General features: G+C 33.2%; 1 protein-coding gene across 1 annotated transcript; it reads left to right on the top strand.

Annotated features, from left to right (window-relative positions):
- Window positions 1-293: 293 nt before the first annotated feature.
- sdf2l1 (stromal cell-derived factor 2-like 1) lies at window positions 294-3713 on the top strand. Its single transcript, XM_067407154.1, has 3 exons — window positions 294-571; window positions 2368-2564; window positions 2908-3713. Exons 1-3 carry the CDS (start codon window positions 394-396, stop codon window positions 3184-3186), a joined length of 654 nt encoding a protein of 217 aa, XP_067263255.1. The 5' UTR covers window positions 294-393; the 3' UTR covers window positions 3187-3713.
- The last annotated feature ends 11274 nt before the right edge of the window (window positions 3714-14987 follow it).

Raw genomic sequence — 14987 nt, 5'->3', positions numbered from 1 at the left:
CCAGACTTCTGTAGAATATGAATAGACAAATCTTCCCAGAATCTTTTGGAATGGTAACATCCAAAAAAAAAAAAAAAAAGATGTAGAATTCTTTCTGGCTGATCTGAAAAAAATGAATATTTTTCATTATTATCCATAAATTTTGATTAAGTATAACATAAATATTATGAAGTACTTTCAGATGTATTTGTTAAGTACTGTATAATGTAACCTTTATTATTATCTTGAGACGTCACATCATCCTCGACCAATCACTGATTTCCGAGTGTGCGCGCAGATCACTTCCTTGTTATCGGACTTGTCATGATGCGATTGGTTAGAAAGCGTGTCAGCGTTTGAATGGGGCTCTCCGTATCCATTTTTCTGTGATGTACATAGACACTAGCTGTAACAATGGGACCATTAAGAGTTCTGTCCGTCTTTCTGGATTTCATTTTAGTATGTTTCATGTTTGTCCAATGCGGCGCTCGTGACTTGGACTACAGCTACGTGACATGCGGATCTCTGGTCAAGCTGATGAACACACGGCACAGCGTCAGACTTCACTCGCATGATGTCAAATACGGATCAGGTATAACTGTGGATTATCAATATGAGGATGAACTTTAACAATTTGATTAACACAGCCCACAGAGGATGCTTATGTTGTAGCCGACCATTTAATCTTCACTTTTAGTCTTTTATTTCACTTATGGATTATATTATTGTGCTTAGTGCAATAGCAGCTGGTGCATGCATGCATTAGCCAGGAAGCTAATGATGACTAGTAATATTTCCCGTCAGTGATCAGTAAATGCTGTATCTGCCTTTTCGAAAGCCTTTTATAGACTCTCATTCAGCTCCCAGTGGTTTTATTTTTGTGTTTTATGATATTATGTTTACCTGAAGGATGCATGTAATCATGACGACAGGTGCACTACAATATACTAAAACGAAGCTGCCATGGTAATACTGTGGTATTCCTTCGAGTGGCTTGAGTTCCTTAGTCCGAAGTTACATGATTATTTTATAATGTTTGTTTGCTTTTCTTTTTTTTACATGTTTTAGAATTGTACTATTAACAAAACATATGGTGTGACAACATGCCCCGCTATAGGGCTAATATCTGTCAAATAAACTGTAACTGTATCCAAAGTTAGAAATGTTCATTGAAATTTTACTTTTTAGCTAAGACTTCTTTTATTTATATATATATATATATATATATATATATATATATATATATATATATATATATATAAATATAATATATTTTATTTTTATATATAATATATAATATATTTTATTTTTATATATAATATATAATATATTTTATTTTTATATATAATATATATAAATAAAATATTATATTATATTATATTTATATATATAATATTTTATATATATATATATATATATATATATATATATATATATATATATATAAAACTCAGTGGATCCAGATATTTTAGCAGTTCTTTAGGTAAAAATGTGTATAATTATGTATAATTAAAATTTATATAAATTAAAATGTATAATTATCTATATGTGTCTATACAGAAATTGACCAAATTAGCCCAGAATAATAATGAGAAATAATATTAATTATTATTATTATTATTAATTATATAAATTATATAAACAATAGTAATCCAGGTCTTAGATTATACATAAAGACTTTTATTCTGGTTAAGTAAAGGTTAAATAAAATAAATTTATATTTTACTCAGCGGATCCAGATATTTTAGCAGTTCTTTAGGTAAAATGTTTGTATAATTTTCTATATGCATCTAAAAAAAAAAATAGAATACCTGCACATTGGATAGTAAAAAAAATATATAATTTATTATTATTATTATTAATAATAATAATAATAATAATAATAGAAGTTATTAATAATAAATTGATATTTCCCTCAGTGGATCCAGATATTTTAGCAGTTCTTTAGGTAAAAATGTTGAAATTTGTGTATAATTATATAAAAATGTATAATTATCTATATGCGTCTATACAGAAATTGACCAAAATAGTCCACACTGAATAATAATGAAAAATAATATCAATTAATTATTATAATATCTGGCTGATCCAGATATTTAAAAAAAAATTGTATAATTGATTCAAGATATGATACTGTTAATATAACTTCTGTAACTTATAATTCTAACAATAACTAATTATAATATAACAAAAAAATGAATGTAAATACATGAATAAATGTTTTTGTGATATTTGATGTTTTTTTTTTAAATGTATTATAAAAAGGTACAATTATATTCTCTGAGTACAATGTAAATACACTGGTAAATGAATATGAGATGCAGTCGAGATGTACTGTATACATACATCCTCAAATCGACCAAACATTGTTCACACGATACTCTGCAGGTAGTGGCCAGCAATCAGTGACAGGCGTGGATTCGGCCGACGATGCCAACAGCTACTGGCGTATCCGTGGGAAACCAGACAGCGTTTGTCAGCGCGGGGTGCCCATTCGATGCGGACAGGCCATCCGAATTACACACATGAAGACCGGACGCAACCTACACTCGCATCACTTTAGCTCCCCGCTGTCTAACAACCAGGTAGACCCACACAATATACTCTCCTAACTTAGAGGTGTAGTAAGTTCTGAGATTTGAAATCACCAAAACAAACACGCCCCTACCCAAAAGGATCACACCACTATCTTAATAGCTCCACCCCCAAATTCATGAACATGCTATGCAACACAGGCACCTCCCCCATCATGAGTGGACACACCCCTTACTGCCGAAGAGTGTTTTGGTGCTCTGTCTGATCCACTTTCAACAGCGTTTCTCAGAAATCGCTTACTGCACCTTTAACTTACATGTTCAGGTGGCTTGATTTGAATTATATTTCCATTATAACTGTAGAGAATAACGCATAACTGTTTTGTGTTTACAGGAAGTGAGTGCGTTTGGTGAAAATGGAGAAGGAGATGATTTAGACGTATGGACCGTTCAGTGCGGCGAAACATACTGGGAACGTGACGAGGCGGTGCGATTTAAACACGTCGGCACTGAGGTTTTCCTCAGTGTTACCGGAGAGCAGTATGGTCATCCAATCAGAGGCCAGCGTGAGGTCCATGGAATGCCCTCACCCAATCAGCATAACTACTGGAAGGTGATGGAGGGGGTTTTTATTCAGCCCAGCAGTGATCCCGTGCACCATGACGAGCTCTGATGATGCCGCTACATTATCGTAGTGAGAACACTGTATGACTGAGAACTCCACTCACACATGCTGTGAAACCCTCTCTATATTTAAACTTTCAGTTTCTACAAAGTTTTACATTTATTGGTCAAACTCTTATATGTGTGTTGCAATTTTGTCACTTTTTCACATCTGTTTCTGAGACAAAATTCACCCACAAAATGCACATCACAGACAAAAAAAAGACGAAAAGGATTGTTTTACTAGATTTCTTATAATTGGAATTTGTCTTTTTGCACATAAGGGAATAAAATTACATTACAAACCAGGATTTGGGGCCAAAAAATTGTGTGTTTGTATTATTTATATTTAGGTTGGATGACAAATGGAACAATAACTTGAACTATGAAATACTGTTTTTGGGCACATGTGGGAAAGATATGAAATGACTGTTTCTGTTTTCTATATAAGTGTAATTCCCAGTAGTTTTTCCCCTCATACTGTATATGACCCAATATGTACATAATTTGGTGAAAGCGTAAATAAATTTTTTTGAAAACAGGTATTTAAGTTTTTATTTCATTTAAAGCAACAAATATAATGGTTTAAATATCCATACAATTTAAAAATTATGCATGTGAATAATTTCTGAACCCTGTCAATCGTACAGTATTGAGATCTTAAATTATAAATACTTCACACTATCTAAACTGTATGAAGGTTTATAATCTGAAATTACCATTGCTATTACCTTTGAAGGTGATAGCACGTGTCATCTTTCTTTCTTTCTTTCTTTCTTTCTTTCTTTCTTTCTTTCTTTCTTTCTTTCTTTCTTTCTTTCTTTCTTTCTTTCTTTCTTTCTTTCTTTCTTTCTTTCTTTCTTTCTTTCTTTTTCCAAATGAAAGATGACACACAGCATCCAAATGGGGGCAGTATTTAGCTACAGTCCTGACACGTGCTGCTTGTAGATTGAGAAGAAGGGAATATTGCTATGAAACGTGAGACGGAAAGTGAGGACAACTGACTAACCGCTACATATTGGAATACAGTAAGCTCCAATAGCAAAACGTTGAACTTCTGTATTACCAAATTAAAAACTACTGTTTTGAAATAATTTAGTTAAAATGACAGTTATTTATTACAATTTGTTAAAGGGGTAGTTCGCTCAAAAATGAAAATTGTGTCATCATTTACTCACCCTCAAGTTGTTCCAAACCTGTATAAATTTCTTTGTTCTGCTGAACACAAAGGAAGATATTTTGAAGAAAGTTTGTAACCAAGCAGATCTCGCCCCCCACTGACTACCATAGGAGGGGAAAAATACTATGGTACATGATTACAACTAAGTGGATCCAGATATTTTAGCAGTTCTTTAGGTAAAAATGTTGAAATTGTGTATAATTATGTATAATTAAAATTTATATAAATTAAAATGTATAATTATATATATGTGTCTATACAGAAATTGACCAAAATAGCCCAGAATAATAATGAAAAATAATATTAATTAATTATTATTATTATTAATTATATAAATTATATAAACAATAGTAATCCAGGCCCTCTTGCAAAAGAGATTATACATAAAGAGATAAAAATAAAGAGTTTTTTTATTCTGGTTAAGTAAAGGTTAAATAAAATAAATTTATATTTTACTCAGCGGATCCAAATATTTTAGCAGTTCTTTAGGTAAAATGTTTGTATAATTTTCTATATGCATCTAAAAAAAACAAACAAAAAAAACAGAATACCTGCACATTGAATAATAAAAAAAATATATATAAATTATTATTAATAATAATAATAGAAGTTATTAAAAATAAATTGATATTTCACTCAGTGGATCCAGATATTTTAGCAGTTCTACAGGTAAAAATGTTGAAATTTGTGTATAATTATATACAATTAAAAATGTATATAAATAAAAATGTATAATTATCTATATGTGTCTATACAGAAATTGACCAAAATAGTCCACACTGAATAATAATGAAAAATAATATCAATTAATTATTATAATATCTGGCTGATCCAGATATTTAGAAAAAAAATTTATAATTGGGTGAACTATCCCTTTAATAAAACGTTCAAACAACTAGCCAGTCTGATGTGGGATCTATTATTTGTATAATTTATTGTTTATATAAATAAGTTTTAAAGCAGAACTAAGTAACTTTTTTTACCTTCATAAATAGTTTTCTAAGTCCTTACTTTGGTTAATTGACTTGTAGTGGTGTGTTTGAGGTGAGCACTAACCCCCTCTGGCACGTCTACGCCAGAATACAGCACTTGCAACTTGAGCTGCATCGACCCGACACAATCTCGCCTCATGTTCACGTTCACGCGAGAGTGACAAAATGCTTTACGGTAATTCAAAAACAATGTATATATTATGACTTTATAAGACAATTTCGAAAATTACCCACCTCCTCTTTCTTGTACTGTATTTGCAAAACTACTGCATTGGTAAGCGTTGTAGTCGTTGTAGTCCAGAGCTGCGCTTGGAGTATTTATGACAGTGTCATTCACTGAAGGAAACTGTAGGGGGAGCTTCGCAAATCTTGCTTAGTTCTGCTTTAAGACTTTTTTTCAGGTTGGTTTTAATCCCTACAAAAATTCAACATGTTTTCGCCAAAATGTTTTAATTAAAAATTAAATGTGCCCTAGAACTTTTTTTAAAAAGATGTAATATAAGTCTAAGGTGCCCCCTGAATGTGTCTGTGAAGTTTCAGCTCAAAATAACCCATAGATTTTTTTAAATTATTTTTTTAACTGCCTATTTTGGGGCATAATTAGAAATGCGCCGATTCAGGGCTACTGGCCCTTTAATTCTCGTGCTCTTGCTTTGAACAGTGCATAAACAAAGTTTACACAGCTAATATAACCCTCAAATGGATCTTTACAAAGTGTTCGTCATGCATACGTTGGATTATGTGAGTATTGTATTTATTTGGATGTTTACATTTGATTCTGAATGAGTTTGAGGCTGTGCTCCGTGGCTAACGGCTAATGCTACACTGTTGGAGATATTTATAAAGAATGAAGTTGTGTTTATGAATTATACAGACTGCAACTGTTTAAAAATGAAAATAGCGACGGCTCTCTTGTCTCCGTGAATACAGAAAGAAATGATGGTAACTTTAACCTCATTTAACTGTACATTAGCTAAATGCTAATGAAACATTTAGAAAGTTTACAAATATCACTAAAAATATCATGTTATCATGGATCATGTCATTTATTATTGCTCCATGTGCCATTTTTTGCTATTGTTCTTGCTTGCTTACCTAGTCTGATGATTCAACTGTGCAGATCCAGACGTTCTGCCCTTGTCTAATGCCTTTCATAATGTTGGGAACATGGGCTGATGGGCTATGCAAATATTGGGGGCGTACACCCCGACTGTTATGTAACAGTCGGTGTTATGTTGAGATTCGCCTGTTCTTCGGAGGTCTTTTAAACAAATGAGATTTATATAAGGAGGAGGAAACAACGGTGTTTGAGACTCACTGTATGTCATTTCCATGTACTGAACTCTTGTTATTCAACTATGCCAAGATAAATTGAATTTTTCATTCGATGACACCTTTAAAGATTCTGAAAGCCTCTTACGCTGTTTGAGGGAGATTTTATATCAATTTATCATAGTTTTACTGTAGGGCCTGCAAGGGTGAGTACAGGCTGTACATTTTTTCTAATGATAAACTATGATTCAATTCACATTTACATACAAATAAATGTAAATGTGAATTGATAGTTTTACTGTATAGGGCCTGCAACTGTAAGGGTGAGTACAGGCTGTACACTTTCTAATAGCCTAAGTTGTTCTACTACTCTTTTATAAAATTAGCCTATGTAATTGCCAAAAATCTCCACTGCATTTTACAGACAGACATATTAAGAGATAGCCTAATAAATGTTTTGAAATGTTCCAGCCATTACTGGCAAACTCAAACACCTTTAGTTTAAGTACAACATTAAATGTGCATCTATAAATGTTATCCGTAACATGCAGACTAACCAAATAGGCTAACTATCTAAATTAACCTATTATATTTGCATTTTTATAGGGTATTTCAACCATTATAACCTCTTCACTGACTGATGCCGTGGCTTATTCATTCCTGTCCATTTTTGTCCGTTTGCAAATTTTAATATTTGAATTACGATTCGCCTCAATAAGTTTTGTCATTTCACTTACCACAGTGTTTCCCATCACTGCTGTCCACATGAAGTATGACCACTGATCTCTATAGTATTGATCTGTGGATATGACACGCCCCCTGAATGATGTCAGGACCAAAACTCACCCCTTTCTAGTTTAAGAAGATCTTAATACTGAGTTTAGTAATGCAAGAAAATACACATAATGATCATTAAACGGATTAGATGATTAACAATGTCCCATTTTACCTGCATTTTAGCAGAAAACTGTTTGCCTATTGAAGAGACAAATATGTGAAAAGGCATTACACTTAAAATAACATTATAACATGATCCTCAACATATTATATTAGGCCTAATTTGAAGAAGTTCTAAACGTAGGCTATAAGTTAAATATTTAAACTTTATGCATATTGCTTTAGCCCTTTAGCTATCTTAAACATTATCTAATTGTTTGTTTGTGATTTATCAATGAAAATATATGTGAGTAGTCAAGCATATTTAATGTAAGATAGACCTATTATTTTAATTTCATTTGAGCTTGAAAAACACTTGCATCTGCAGCAGGTTATGGAAGACCATTTCCACCACATAAGAAAAACATGCTACGCCTACTTAAAAAGTAAAAAATGATGACTTATGTCACAATTTCGACTATTTAATCTCATAATTAAGATTTACCAAAGCATGATATTTTCCTCGTGTGGCTGAAAGGGGCTTCCATAGCGGGTTGAAGTTAATCCCATTTTGTCTCACCAGAAGATGGCGACATAATACAACACAAGGTTTGGGTAGTTCAGCAAGTAGTCAGTCACCTTCTAACCGCGATAATGCTACTTATCAGCTAAACTGAGCTAAATCTATATTAAAGATCCTTGATTTTATTATCTTCCTATTACGCATGGCACGTCTATCTGTATACATTGCGCTGAATGTGACTTCATTGTCCATTCTACATTAATTGCAGCTGTTCGTCGACATATTGTTACTACTCAACATATTAAAAGAGAACTTGTTAACTGGTTGTCAATATTACAATGCTGTCATCATATCTTGATTCAGTGCCATAATGCACCAAAGAAGAACCACATGATTTAAATAGCTCAAAAACATAAATTTCTCAAGCTCTCTATTGCACTATTCATAATTAAATTAATAGCTGGATTGAGTATCCACATGGATAGGGCAGCCATGAAAACTCACTCCTCACAGGGTCAAGTGAAGAGCTATGGGGGGGAAAAAAACATTGTACTCAAGAGAGGACAAGCATTTAGTGTACAACATAGAGGTGATCGAGGGCTGACCGTGCGAGTGACCAGGAAATTGAAGTGTCTGAGGTCGCAATATTACACTAAACCACTTCTGTGGGCAGAGCGACTGGATCTGAAATTTGCCTTCATAGTCACCTTGAATGCAGAATTATCCTCATGGCAATTTTAGGAATACAGAAAGGACAAAAGATATAATTTGTCATATTAGCAGTAAATTCATGCAAATTCATTTTAAAAAGAGTGTTTATTCGTTTAATTTCACACACACATACACACTCACATACACACAACACTTTATTACAAACAACCTAAGTTGGGTTGAAATGCAGCGGTTGGGTTAAATGTTTGCCCAACGTGCTGGGCAGTTTTATCCAACTCATCTTTTGTTTAAAAATACTATATGGCTGGCTTAAAATGAACCTAAAAAGGGTTGGAAATTGAAAATCAGACACATAATTAATAGAGGCAACAATACTAATCAAAAGGTGAACATTTATTAATAAGCAATTTAATAAATGCATTAACCCAGCATTTTTATGTTGCTCTACCGAGGACATTCCATATAGGCGTAATGGTTTTTAAACTGTACAAATTGTATATATATATTCTATCCCACTACACTAACCCAACCCCTAAACCTACCCATCACAAAAAAAGTGTATGCATTTGTACATTTTTAATAAAAGATTGTTTAGTATTTTTAATTACGAGGTCTCAGAAAATGTCATAAACCACCAGTGTAATACCAATTTCATTACACAAATTTGTGTCCTTATAAATCTTATAAACATACACACACACACAAACAGTGGATAAAAAGAGTGTAGATATTCAACAAGCATTTGGAGATACAAGATCAGAATAAAACTGGGAATTGATAAAATGCAATCATAAATATTGTCAAGCAACTATAACATATCTCATATACTGTATGTATATATCTATACAAGGCAAAATACTGTTAAATGCAAGTAAAAATTGTCATGGATAGTCTTACATCTCTACAAGTACAATAAAATACTGTATGAGTTGCTGCCATACACATTAAAAAATAAAATAAAATGCAATTTAATTTCACAAACAGGCAACATTTTTTAAACAGCATTTAAATGAAAGAAGAAAAAAAACACATTTTACTTATTTAATGCATTATTTTCTTTTATTGACGACTGGTAATGTACAAAGCCAATCATAATGAAACTAACATCAAAGGTACGGACAGATTAGTGGCTCAGCTCATTAAACCACGCAGGAGAAGCATGTTATTTCTGGTAAATAAGGGATACATGTGTGTGTTTGGTGGTCTGGTCCAGTGAACTGATGCCCTTTCATTATTGCACTGCTAGCTGCAGCTCCCACAGTAGTGCAACAGGGAAAGAGTGTCAGGCAACAGACAGCAAGCACTGAAGAAAACAAGGGGATCAAAAACATGTTCACACAAACAGATCATGAATCTCATTCTTCTACCACAAACTTTTATTTAGAAGGTTTTGTTTGCTAAATAGCCAAATACTTGCAAGCTATTTCAGGAGGTCTAAACAATAAAATGCTCATTCAACAGCCTTTGATGCACCTGCCAGTCTCTGACCAATACAAGAAATGCTTTCCCATCCCTTTCATAATAGCCATTTTTCAGACCTCTACACAGCTTCCACATAATACTGCATACACAGACGCACTCAAGGTTAACCTATTGATTATTGGATCACGATGACATTAACTAAATTATAACAATTTGAAACCACATAGAGAGCTAGAATTTCATACAAACCAGTCGCATAATGAAATGTTGCATTTCATTTGCTTTGCATTGATTTAATGTTGAACTGCATGGTTGGTTGAAATGCACCACGTCTCAGCATTTAACATATTATAATAAAGGATATTCAGTTGATATGTTCAGCTGTCAATATAGGGTGTAACGGTACACAAACATGATGGTTACCTCGATTTTGAAGTCATGGTTCGGTACAGCTGTACAGCAATTCAAACTAAAAGATAAAATTGCTTTTTTTTTTCTTAAACTTTTTTTGTTTTTGAACAAATGTGTATCTCTGTTTAAATAAATTCAATTATAAATACAATTTTAAGGATAAAAAAAATGCTGTAAACTATATAGAGAGCCCATACTTACACATAAGTTTACAATTAACAGAGTCAAAATTATTAAATTCAGTTGCTATTCATTTTTAGATACAGACCTAATAATCAACACTCAAAAAACAAACATATAAATTGCACATAAGGCGGATTTTGCATTAACTTCTAAATCTAATTATAAAGTTAATTTTCTACTCCAATTCATTTTTGAAATATAATCATTTACACAGTGGCTGTCAGAACTTGTTTTCATGTCAAATGTATTTAAACACATTAAATAAATCAAGACATTTCTAACAGGTTAAGTAAATAGTGCATATAGGAAATGCAATTCTCTAGAGTTAATTTCTCTAGTGAACCAACATGCTATCTACACTAAATAAATGCCTGAGGAAAATGTAATGCTACGTGAGATATTATTCAATAGCTCTTTTATTGATATCTTTCCGCAGTTGAAACACTGGTTGAGAGATTACATGTAAACATACCGATCATCGTCTCTTCTTCTTCTGCGCTTTGTCTGGTAGCAAACAGTGTTGCATTACCACACGCGCCCCCTTCTGGATTGGAGTGTGGATCGCCATGACTGACCGTATTTGTCGTGTGATTGCATGCACTGAACCGTGATGTCTGTACCGTGATATACATGTACCGTTACACCCAAAGTCAATAGTCAGTTTTTCACTCAAGCATGTATTTTTTTGAAATCATAAAATCTGCAAAACAGTTGGCTTGACATTAACAATTTTAGATAAATATGGCCAATAGAGAAGCCAATGAGATTAGTAGCTTTTGAAATATGAGTGTTGAATTGTTTATTTCCCCTGGCCTGAGAGGTTGGGAAGGTAACAGCATGATCAGCACAAAATGTGTATTATCAAAAACACAGAAAGAATACAAATAAAAATGTTTCTTTCTAAAGACATTGACCTGGCAAAAAAGCTGCTTTAGAATGCACAATAAAATAAAGTATAGCCCGAGTCTACTAGTGTTGTTTAAAATTAGTCACTTTTCGACTGCGCAAAGGACAGCATGTTCTCTGACATAATGACATAATTCATATTAGACAAGGTTTAAATGTAATCATTGTTACAGTGCATGATTCACTCAAGTGTTTACTCTGCTAAAAGCAAGCTATCTACAACCACAACGAAATGTTTGTGGGCCATTTTGTTTTAATATTAAACAGGTGTTATTTATTGTATTTCAAATGAAATTGTTTAGAGCAGCAAAACCCCATTCTTTCTCCACAAAAAAAGATTGACTGAGAGATTGAGATCTTGTTGAGCCTCAGCATAAAATCATTGCACATTTTAATAAAAATGACAAAGGACAATGAAATTCTTGAATGTTCCTGAAATTGCAGATTACCCTTAAAGTCAAGACCCTATAAGCAATATTGCACTACTCCATAAACAGTGAAAAAAGCAGAGGCAATATTGATAGGGTCTCGCCTGCAAGATGCATTTATCATGATAATCGCACAGCACTTTAGGGAAAAGATAACACGGCTGTGCAAAACACAATATCTAGGGGGTTGAATCCCTAAATGGGGAGACTGAAAATGGTTCCTGCTCTACAACACATGATACGCAAACCTCTTTGTGACATCTGACCCTTCACATGCAGCGAGGAACAGCCTACAAACAAACCAGCCTTTATGATGCCAAATGAAATGCTGTTCATTTCAATATTCATTTCATTTAAGCAGAATTAAATTTAGTGTATTTCCTACTAAAGAAAACATGTATTATAAGATGTTACAGCAAAACTAATAAGAGATGATTTCATCCTTATTAATGAAATTGAATCTTTGTGTAAAAAAATTAAGACTATTTATAATCATATAGACAAAAATACATTCTCATTCTCATGCATGTACCTTGCTGACATTTTTTCTTTTTCTTTTTTTTTCAAACACCATTTTCAGCACATCTGGTATTTTAAATGAGCTATACTTAAAAACAATCATCTTCTCAAGATAACTAATGACCAAAAAAAAAAAAAAAAAACGCATGCCATCAATAAATTCATCCATTCTTCCAAAGACACGCTTGTGTACTGACACAGATTTTCAGATATGAGAAACACTGACTGGAAAGCATATTGTAGGCCCTTTGGTTATCTGCGTCCAAAAGCAGTCTTGGTGCTCTGCAATTCCACGCATACCAGCTTCTGCCTTGGAGTTAACGACATGCTCCAACAGGATGTTTTTTTTTCTCCTTTGGGAATTTCACATTGAACTCACATGCATGATCTTACTTGCCCCCCTCGGTAATAAAACACGTTAAACAATTTACCAATCAGGTTTCGTGCAGTGAAAATGTTGAATCAAGACAACAGGGCGAGAAAAAACACCCTAAAAGATACGAACGATTAGTGTATCAGCTGACCACACTGACCAGTAGTGGTCTTGTAATAGAACGTTACACGCTGTGAGGTAACTGCACGTACTATGCAAACACGCTCTATTTTAGAACAACGAATTCGTATGGCGATTCTAAATCTATATTAGTTCTGCATAAGAATATAGAACGCGCTACTAAACCTGCAAGTGAAAAAAAACTTACCACCTGAAGGTGCCCTCATATGAAGCTTGAAGCTTGAAAGCCCACTAGCTCAGAGCTGAACTGGGATCATGAGAAGAGAGGAGCTGTAGGCCTCAGTATGCTATATAGTACGCTGCGCATGCGCGTTGCTGTGTGTAGCGCAACATTCCTCATACACCCAGTTCAGACCGGTGAGTCTCAAGCCTACCTTATATTGTGGAGCCGCTGTGTATGCGGGTCAATGACAAATGTTCGATATGCTAAAAAGGAGAAATCTTTTAAAGGTCTAGCTTAAAACACGTGGGCCAAGTTCGAAGTTCTTATGCATTTTTTTAAAAAACGTTTATACATCTTTTTTTTCTAGCAAATAATAATAATAATAATATAGGCAACCAATAGGCTAGATTACACTTGGTTTTTTTATATATCAAAAAAAAAAAAAAAAAAAAAACATCAGTTTTGCAAATAGCCTACTTATTAGGAATCCACGTGAGTGTACAAAACTTAATCGTTCTATTCAAAAATATATAAATTAATAATAATACAATTCATGACATTTATTTATTTATTTGTTTAAATATCATGAATATCAAAAATTATTAAGTTTATTAAGACGTAGGGTTAGGCCTACTTCGTTTGAACAAATGCATGCATTTACATATATATAAAAAAGATTTTAAAAATCAACCTTCACAGCCAAATGTAATGAGGGTTTACTTTAAATGGTTCCTCTCTGCGTTTCTTGTCACATGACAACAAAATGGTTCCTGCGTGTTGATTAAGACACACTTTATAAACAGCTTTTTAATAAAAATAATAAGAAAAGATTGTGCCAGATTACTTATGCCCATATTGCTTTTTAAAAATAATTTCAGTCTTTAAATTGAAGGGCTTTTTCCTCACTTTTTTTATTTTATTATTATTAATAATTTATTCTTTGCAATCTTAGAAGTTACGCCACCTATAGTCCCAAAAAAACATAAGAATAATATCAAAAATAATGTTCATCGTGAAAAAGACTTTATATGCATTTAATCTATTTTATTTAAAAATATGCATCACGCCATTGACTCGTGCATAGATACAAAGTCTGTGTGTGTCGCGCCTGTGTATTCACACACACCGAACTGCTTACTAATCATTATAGGCAACCAATAGGCTAGATGACACTTCGTTTGGCCAGATGTCCGTTCTTTTGATGAGACAACCAAAAAGTTAAACTTGCATAACCTTGCAGATACTGACCAAGAGTAAAATGTCACTATGGGCGACCTCCCCTCCTCACATTCCCTCCCTTTCCTCCCCTCTTGGAAAGGGACCTGCCCCCTACATTCCTTACAAATAGTCCCATCCCCCACCGATCTGGCTCAAACAAGAGAATCATCCCTTCCTTCTGCCTTCTGGAAGAGCTCCTTCATTATAAATAAAAATCTAAATATATGGTCACACACCTACCAGCTCTGTTTAGTTGCTACATTACAGGGAAGTGGAAGCATTGGTGGTTACAAATACTTGCTTAATTCTCACAGCATTGATTCATATACAGTATATTTAAGTTTAAGTGTAAAAACACTCCAACTGCTTTACAACAAATAGCTTAAATATCTAATATGAGAGAGATGGGGGGGGGGGGGGAGATTAAACGATAAACACGAACTTTAATTGAATGAAAATGTATTTAATTAAATCCTAAAGAATAAAAATGCAGCATACAATTATTTACAATGCATAATTTAAGTAGACCTCA

Source organism: Chanodichthys erythropterus, chromosome 13 (assembly GCF_024489055.1).
Source record: "Chanodichthys erythropterus isolate Z2021 chromosome 13, ASM2448905v1, whole genome shotgun sequence".
Lineage (NCBI taxonomy): Eukaryota > Metazoa > Chordata > Actinopteri > Cypriniformes > Xenocyprididae > Chanodichthys > Chanodichthys erythropterus.
This window is presented reverse-complemented; position numbering and strand designations above follow the sequence as displayed.

What these genes read in the sequence shown, in the direction of transcription:
- sdf2l1 (XM_067407154.1), top strand. Translation starts at nt 394, where the DNA reads ATGGGACCATTAAGAGTTCTGTCCGTCTTTCTGGATTTCATTTTAGTA. An exon ending in TGATGTCAAATACGGATCAG is followed by an intron (nt 572 to 2,367) that starts GTATAACTGTGG and finishes GATACTCTGCAG; the next exon opens with GTAGTGGCCAGCAATCAGTG. An exon ending in CCCCGCTGTCTAACAACCAG is followed by an intron (nt 2,565 to 2,907) that starts GTAGACCCACAC and finishes TTGTGTTTACAG; the next exon opens with GAAGTGAGTGCGTTTGGTGA.